Below are 9640 nucleotides of genomic sequence, written 5' to 3'. Positions count from 1 at the left end.
AATCGCTCCACGGTAATCGTACTGCAGTGCACCATGTCTAACAATTGCATACATGTTGTCAAAAGCTAGATGGCGAAAAATTATCTCTACTGGTGTTCCATCGCCGCTGTTTTTATTTTGATTACGGATTTACTTGGAGGTAAGTTTACTTAGGGAAAGGGGCTATTTTACACTGTTATTTTAAAATGCTATTTTCAGTGACCTATGGGTATGAGGTAATACCAAGATGGCGCGCAGCAGTATTTAGGTCAGATGTTATGAACTAAGACAAGCCTCGTCAAGATAGTTCAACTTGAATTGATCCACTTATCTTTCAAGATGTCAAAATGACAGCTAAATTAGTTTTTCATTTGATTAGTAGTACTAATTATTGTTGTCAATGAGCGCATATCAGTTACGCTTGATTGGTCGCTGTCTCGTTCAAGACCTCGTCGCTTCGAAAATTCTTATTCAATGGCAAACATTGGATGTAATACGCAATCCCGTGGTCCGTGAAACAGGTGTGCACGGGTGTTGCAAGGGGTGGTATTGTTTGGTATCGCCTAAAATTCTTGTCACGACTGACGTTTAATTCACCCACGATTTTTTGAGACAGTTTATGTAAACAAACCTCAGCTGGCCGAGGGATGTAACTTATGATGTAATAAATAATGTAAACAATGTGTATTTTTCCCCAGCTTTATTTCCACAACAAAACATTGTTCAATAATACATGTTGGTAATATCATTTATAATGGAATTAATTATGCACATATATTCTTATCTGTTAAATAGAGCTTGCATTTATTTGTGAGATGAAAATTTGATTTTCAGGGGGAAATGAACATATTGGAATTGTAAGATTATAGAACATCATTGCCTCTGTTCTAATTGACTTTCATATCCATATAAATTTAATGTCAGTATTTTCAAAAAATGGAGAAATTCAATTTTGAAGTTTTAAAATTCCCTTCACTTAAATAGGTGTTACTCAATGTAACGTATTTTATTCACAGGCATTCTGATAAAGAACTGTTTCTTTTATGAATAAGATCTTTTTATTTTAAATGAGTTGCTAAGGGTGGAACACAGATAGATTTATAAAAGAAATGTCAAAACTTATTTTCTTCAACATACCAATATTGACATTTCTTACAAGTATGCTGGTCATATATTGTGCAATGAATCAGTTGAATAATACAGTATGTTTTTTTTACCAATTTATTTTTGTTTCTAAATTGTTAATTTTAACCATTAATTTTGAACACTTTCTGAAATGTTAGCGTTTTGACGTTCTTACTTTATGCCATAAATTTTCAGACTTACTATTGTTGTCTAGAAAATGTCAATCAGCAAACGACAGCCGCGTCGGAGCTGGTCGCATCATTTTTGTTGCTTCTTTCTTGTATTCATTGCTAGGGTTTTCTCTGTTTTATAATTAGTCTGGTAGGTGCAGAAAAGTATGATGTTCAACCCCATTTCATTTATTCATTCAATCTCTATTTTTTTTTATAAAAATATGCACTTATGCTCTAACTTTGTATTTAATACACTTACACACACTTTTGAAATGAAATGATGTTTTAACACAAACTACTTGTTTGAAAATGTTGTGTTTCATCAATCTGATTAAAATACAGATCTATATTTCGTTTCGTTTTTTTATACTTTCGATGCCCTACACTACATGAAGATCTGACAAGTTATAGTGATATTTCACGTCGGGGGTCAAAAGACCGATTTATGACCCTATGACGTCAGACATTTGATTAACCAATCAGCATTGATGTTACTAGTGGATTACCCACAGTTCCGTGAAAAACATGTAACAGGCCGTTTCATTGGCTTATCCCTGACACCATTCAGAACACGAGTTAAATAACAACTCTTCCAGATCCAAGTGTAGTAAAGACAAGTAAAACAATTTTGAACTATAAAAACGAAACGAAATAGGATCTGTGTTTTAACCAGATTGGTGTTTGATAGGACAATATTGGTGTCAGTCATTATACACATGTGATAGAACTCGTTAAACAGGTTCCAAATATAATTTTAACACAGAGATCATTAAAGGAAGTGACGAACGCAAAAGGACATGAAATGAAATGGGGTTTAATGTCCTACTGTTCTGCTCCGAACTGGGCTAATGAAGATGGGCATATACGCCATACAGTGTGCTATGAGGGAAATTTTGCCCGGACAGCAGCACTATGGCCTACTCTTATATCAAATTCCAACTGTCAAGGGATCTTTTACGTGCACGCCAATGTGTACACGGGACCTCAGTTTTTCGTCCCATTCGAACGGCAAGACAGCTTTCCTTGTCAGGCCCTCCGTTTGCATCACTGACAAGGGGGAACCATGCCGGACAATCTGAATGAACTTTCTCGGCCAATTCAGGGATCGAACACCCGACCTCCAGGCTAGCAAGCCAGCATCTTAACTACTTAACCACCGTGACCCCCAAATGCAAAAGGAAAACAAAAGTTATCCTTCTATATAACTGACTGAAGTGACAAGTGATAACAGATACATAGGAGAATTTCTGCTCACTAATAATTTCTTCGAAGACCAAAAGTTGTTATGTGAGACTGTGAGAGGATATCTGACAATTCAAAAAAGTAATTAAATGTCACTAGATAAGAGAACACGAGAAAAATAGAAATAGTCCGTACATTCACTTGTTTTTATTCATTGTATTCTTATTTTTTTGTTTTCTTTTTTCTAGTGACAGTCAATTTCTGTTTTGAATTGTCAGATATCCTCTCACAGTCTCATATAACAACTTTTGGTCTTCGTAGCAATATGTTAAAATTATATTTGGAACATGTTAAATCACTAGTACTATTACATATGTGATAATGACTGACACCAATATTGTCCTTTAACACACCAAAATCATTTCATCTAAATCCATTCATAATTTATGAATATATATTCATGCAAAGTAACCAATATTTCTCTTGCCAAGAAAAGGATTTTGCCAATTAACCTAAATGCACTGAATTTTATCAAACACCTATGATGTCACATAGACCAAATGTTTATAATGTATATAAATTCTATTTGAAATAACCATGTGTACTGGTTTAAGGTAGCAATAAGTCTACTCAAGCTATCAAGCTAGAATAATTTGTGGTCAATAATCAGCCTTTTATGGTCCTAAATATTGAAGATTTTAAGGGTGCAATGTACTTGAATAATGTGCGTTGTTTATCTTTCTATAACATCCCTTACTATAAATTTACATTATTTTGTTAGCCAACCTATTTTAGTAATAAGTGTTTTCAAACTTTGTATTTGAAAAATGTGAAGATTTGTATGATTCAATAAGTCTGTAGGTGACTGTGGTCAGGGGCTGACTGGGCCCATTTGCCTGGATGGAAAGAAACCCTGACTTATTTTGTTCAAAATAAATAAAATTCTTCTTTTGCATCCACTGAAAAATATACTGACCAGAATCCGAGGAGAAATATGATCTATAAGTGGGGTGTAGGAAAGGTGAATCAAGCTAGTTTTGTTTTCTTGTCATGTCAGGTATTCTTGGCATACACTGAAAAATATAATGAATCAAGCTTGTTTCGTTTTCTTATCACATATTCTTCACCACGATGGGGGACCAAAGAAACCAGTTGGTCTGAGGGCCCAGAGCTACCCAATCCACCCCTGACCATAGTATTCTCTAACTCCACCATGTTGAATTGACAGGGATAGTTTTTACAAATTAATAACAATATGGCTATTTTGAAGTGTGAATGTTTCTTAATCCACATATTTCATTATTCTCTGTGTCATGTGCTTTATAAATCAGAGATTTCTATTTACTATAGAAATGAGCAATAAATAAATCAGAAACACTTAACACGAAGCTTATCTCCGGTTGCTTAATATCGATTTCACAATAAAATATTCACACAAATAAAAAAGCTATCTCTTGTAACATCCACAATTGTCTTCATAAATTCGTGTAGTAAATACAAACAACCCAGTGACTTAGGTCAGTAGGGGTGTGAAATATTATTGTAACTATGTGAAATTATTGGATTATCCCCTCCTTCTCTTTTCTCTTATTGGTGCAGAAATGTTTAAAACCCTATTCTAATTCATTTCTGAATAGGCCATAGACAGACATGTACATGGACTGATATGCTAGAATATATTCTATAATGCTCAGATTATGACTACTTTCAGTTTATAGTTGATCACCCCAACAACAGATTTCCAATAAATTTAAGTTTTGTAGGTCTAATGAACTTTATCAGAAATCCTACACTCAACTGAGGTTGTTTCAAAATATCGCAGCGTTCGTTTGTTATTTCTGTGTCTTGTTCGTAGATTTGTTTTGTGTAATTGTGTGTGGTGCATTCCCCCTGCACTTACTATTAGTGCACTTAAAAATAACATCCAACCTGCTGTCACAAGAATGTATGAGGTTGGGAGATCAAACATTAAAATGTTTGACACAGTCTAGAAACACTTCACATCCATTTATGGAAACAGAAAAAAAATATGAAGAAAAATTTTATTTGTTGGAAAATATTTTATTGTGAAATTAACTTTACATAACTAGAGATACATGTAATACCCAAGTTCTAGTGCTAAGGGCTTTAGAATTGCCCGGCTTTTGAGTAAATGAAATCTCAAATTTATAAACTTGATAGCTCTGCAGACAGTAAGCAGAATGCAGTGTAATTTGTTTTATATGAAGTAAGTGAGATAATGTAGTATAGCTTATTAAAAGTCCGGTTTTATTTTAGATGCTATTAAGAATTTGCTGTAAATGTGCCATAACATTTGATGCTCTTTTCGAAATACCTGATACTACTTTGACATCGATATATCAGTTATTTGGCACATTTCTTTAGTAAAGTTATATTTAGGCCTACTATTACAAAACTTTGTGACCGTATTTATGGATGTTCAATTTTTCTGAAAATCTGTGGCCACCTACAGCAAGTGGATTCATGGATCCATATTGAAAGTTAACTTTGGATACTAATTCCAGTATGAACACAGCCATGGATTTATTTACTGAATAGTTTTAGAGGCTTTGTAGACATTGATTTTTATACAAGAGCGAAGTAAATTGCTCGTCTAAAATAAGTTTGAATAAAAGAAATGACATACAAAGTGTATTTTCTTTCACCAAGAATATTGATAAGGAACATTAGCATATCTTTTAACTTACAAAAATATGCTGCCTGAGTCCCAGACTCATAAATATGGCACTGATTAAATTTGTGGTATGATATCAGAATATGTCCCACATTTCATTCAAAATTATAAGATAGAGAGTGAGAAGTAGGTTTTAATGCCAGTCATTTTCGTGAGTGACTAACTCAAGGGTCTTTAGAAGTCAGAGCAAAATAGAATAATCGAAAAAATCCTACTAGATTAGGCAGACGACCCTACCCCTTGACATGTACAATCAAACCCATTACTTGCATAGATAACATGCATTATCACCAGTTGTTTAATTGCCTCCTCTCTCTCTCCAAAATCATAAGAATTTCTAATCTCTAACCGATATTGACTGCACGTCAAGTACGTGTGATGTGCATGGTGGACGAATTCTTACATGTAAGTTTAGTCAAGTTTGGCTCTTAAATAATAATAATAAAGTTATTTATATATGCCGAGGCATCCTCTAAGTGCTTCTAATGTCACTCCGGATAAACTTGCTGAAACAGGGGTGTTTTTAACTTTTTCCTAAAGTCAAGTAATGTTTTGGCACTTTTGGTTCAAGTGTTTGTCATTCCACAGAGTTGGAGTAGCAATCCTTAACATTCGATCACCGTAGGTAACTGGGTTTTATGCAGGCAATTTTAGGATCTCTTTACTCGTCGATCGTGTACGGAGTTCTGAATCTTGCCGTTTTATGAGATCAGTAAGGTAGTCTGGGACAGCATTATTCATGCATTTATAGACCATGCACAGAATTTTGAATTTTACACGGAATTCAATAGGGAGCCAGTGTAGTGACTTTAGAACTGGTATGTTGTGAGCAGACTTTGGAGTTTTTGTAATTATCCGGGCAGCAGTGTTTTGTATTTTCTGAAGTCTGTTAATCTGGTATCTAGGTAGGTTATAAAGGACAAAGTTGCAATAGTCCCGTGAGAGAGCAAGGTCCAGTTTCTAACCACTCGAATATGGTCCACTTTATAATCTACAATTAGGCAGTATAAACACATTTAAGGTTAGACGAGGTCTCTCAGTCATATATACCATGATAATTTATTTCTTTATCCAATTCATTTTGTCCTATTCAGATTTGTTAAAGTCTGTGAAATGGCCTTTTTGTCTGCTCTGACTGGGCTAATGAAGACTGGCACAGAACATGCAGTGTGCTATGAGGGAAACTTTGCTCGACCAGCTGTGTTATGGCTTACTCTATACTCTATTTCGAATTCCAACTGTCAAGGTTTTTTTTTTTACATGCATGTCGATGTGCAGTACATAGGACTTAATTGCCAGGCCCTATGCCCGGCAACACTGACATAGAGAGGCCGGGGAACTTTTTTTGCCAACACTGGGATCGAACTGGTGACTTCCTGGTTAGTGAGCCAGTGCTTACTCGCTGTGTCACTGCAGCTGTCAAAAAGCCTCTGTGCTCATTTGCTTTTTTTTTTGAAAAATATAACATTTGATATTGCTTAATCCATGCTAAACTAAAATGTACTCTTAATAGTAAGTGCAGGGGGACTGCACCACACACAATTACGCAAAACAAATCTACGGACAAGTTACAATATGCAGAAATCACAAACAAATGTACATATCACATTAAGCGAATGGATCTGGCGGGGCTAGCTGTAAACGCCCAAAGCGCTGAAATTCCGGGCCAGTAGTGATACAGACTTGACTCAAAAATGAAAACTATATAACAATAAGGAGGAATATATCTCCAAAACATTTTGTAAATACTAGTACGAGTCATGATCCGCTATATGCCACATAAAATATGAATTTAACCATATTGAAGGAAAAATAATTACCTATACAAGTAACCATATCGACGAAATGTATAAAAAAAAACAGGTAGCCTACAACTAAATGGTCTATGTTATAGTGGGAAACATTATAAGCGTTTGAAAGATTTGAGGTGTATTGACTACAAAGTTAAGGCATATGTCCTATTTACCACAAAAACAGAGGAAAAAACAATACTGAATACAAAGAAGCAAACAGAGAAAGCGTGACCTGTCTCGAGGACAGTCGTCTGCTGAATGACGTGACGTAAAAGGCGGTAGTTTGCCAAATGACATCAAGAGTTAAATGTAATAAAAACCAACAATAAAAGGGGCGATAATCCAGATAAGACAATGCCAAAAGGTTAATGAACTATCAATTTAGGGCAGCTATGTAATTGCACAAAATTTAATAAGTACATGTAATACACCTATAAGAAATGCAAACTAGGTATGTTGAAGTAATCAAACTATAAAAGTGTATTTATATAAAGGCATAAACTAAGGGCGATAATCCAGACGGAATTAGGAAACTGCAGAAAATTTAAATATAATTATTCAATTAGATCATTACCCAATATGTAATCAGCTATATACTTATAAGAAATATCAAACTTGGTATGTTGAAGAAATGGAAGTTTCTAAATTTCTTTTTAAATACGTCATTGTGTGCTGCCTTTGGCAGTACACTTAAAATAAAGAGATTTTATTCCAGAAAGAAATAGTTCTTTTTCGTTACATATTGTTAAAAATTGTAATGCCTGTGAATAGAAAACATGATAGAGCGTGACATCTGGTATGTTACTATAAATTGACGGGAATTTTATAACTTCAAATCCAAATTTGTCCGTTTTGTCGAAAATATGGACATTAAATTTACTATTGATTATATTAATATCCAAGTCAAGAACAGATGCAGTTATAGTGCCAGAGTTTTCTTTATTAGGCTTTCGTCTGAAAGACTATTGTTTTTACTAAAATTATTATTATTATTATTTTTTTCCGCGCGAGCCTATTTCTCCATGATCGAAAAAAGATATCGATCTGGAACCAAATTTTCTATTGGGAAACCATGTGGTGGCTACTTGATAAAACAATTTCGAAACTTCTGCGCATACCGGAAGTAACCGAATTTTGTACTTTTTTCCGGAATTGAAAATCGGCCGTAGTTTCGTCAATTCTTTACCTATTTTCAAACAAATGACATTTTCGGAAACCCCGATACTTTTCCGAGATAATGGCTATCTCACATTTTTCAATTTCGAACATTCATCTCTGGCTTTTTTCGTTCGAATTTTAAAAATACGTTGTTTACGAGACAATTTTTGTTATTTTTCAAAATTTTCAAATTTGATCTACATTTTTGGATACCTGAAGACAATCCGATTCCAGAAATATAAGTTTCATTTCGAGTTGTCGCCCTTTATTTTTCGATTTTTTTCGAATTTTCTGCCCATTTCCCAACCCTTATATTTTTTGGAAAGGATAAATCGATATTTCTGAAAGTCCTGGAACATAAAGCTATTTAGTCAGACCGCTGCATAAAGCAATTTCAACAACGATCCTGAAACCGGAAGTAGTCGAAATAATGAAAGATATTTCGAAAAAAACGCAAAAAATGGGTGTTTGGGGGAAAAACTCGATTTCTCCGCCCAATATCAATGGATTAAACGAATTAAGCTTTCGTTCAGTGGCCCGAGGAATGGACTGTCGTATGATGCCCAATTTATACGGATACTATGACCAAGCAGCAAAATATGACAAGCTGAAAATCAAGTATTTTCTGATTTGGGGCGTTTTTGGACGCCTGTATCTCGAAATCTTAACCGCAACTTTTTTTTTAACTTTCTCTATCGAGAGTCCATTCGATAGTCTTGTGAATTATGCCATCCAATAAGACTTTGAAATGTCTGGAATACGATAAAAAAGGGACTGAAAATCGAAAAAAGTCGAAAAATCGTGAAATTTTGCAAAATGCTCTATTACTTTATTATTTAAACAAATTTTTACAAAAAGATTACAGATTCGGATAGCTGATCTAATTACGATTCTAACGATGTATAATATGTATTGAGTTATTGAAATTTAATTTTCGATATTTTGACATTTTTGCATTTTTGGCACCTTTGAACATAGGATTTGCCCAAACTGGTTATTAAAACTATTCCGACAATAATCTCCATACCGGAAGTATTCAAAAAATGAAAAAACAAGGTTAAAAAATTGTCGCTCTTGCGAAAAGCTGGATTTCTCGGTCAGATTTTACCGGACCAAAAGAAGTAAAGTGTCTTTGGATAGCCCCATTAATGGACTATTATATGGCATCTCAATGCGACGAGATTCGATGGTTAGAAAATAAATTGTGGTACACCGAAAATCTAGTATTTTCCGATTTTTCTGAAACTTTTTTAACGCAGAGTCCTATCGGTAGTCTGTGGCCTGAATCCGAAAGGAAAAGGTTTGAAATAATATAAGGGGTCCAAAAATGGCCTCAATCTTTGAAAAAAGTTGAAAAATCGTTAAATTATTGAAAATGTTCTTTTATTTATCTTTTTTACAAAAAACTACCTAATAGATGTTTCTGACACTTCTGTGACAGAAAGTTAAGTATCTAAACAAATTGTTAAAACTATCTCGACAATGATCCAAAAACCGGAGTAGTCGAAAAAATATCCGATATTTTTGAAAAAAAA

The 9640-nt window shown here is 34.2% G+C and overlaps 1 protein-coding gene across 1 annotated transcript in view; it reads left to right on the top strand.

The window, feature by feature from the left end:
- Positions 1 to 9640, top strand: part of LOC126816020 (neogenin) — a 76008-nt gene continuing 66368 nt past the window's right edge. The window contains exon 1 of the mRNA XM_056099279.1: positions 1 to 139. Within this exon, the coding sequence (XP_055955254.1) occupies positions 70 to 139 (70 nt within the window). The 5' untranslated portion in view covers positions 1 to 69. The remainder of the gene's footprint in view (positions 140 to 9640) is intronic.

This window comes from Patella vulgata, chromosome 3, assembly GCF_932274485.2.
Source record: "Patella vulgata chromosome 3, xgPatVulg1.2, whole genome shotgun sequence".
Taxonomy (NCBI): Eukaryota; Metazoa; Mollusca; class Gastropoda; family Patellidae; genus Patella; species Patella vulgata.
Note: the sequence above shows the minus strand (reverse complement) of the source record. Positions and strands in the feature narration are given on the sequence as shown.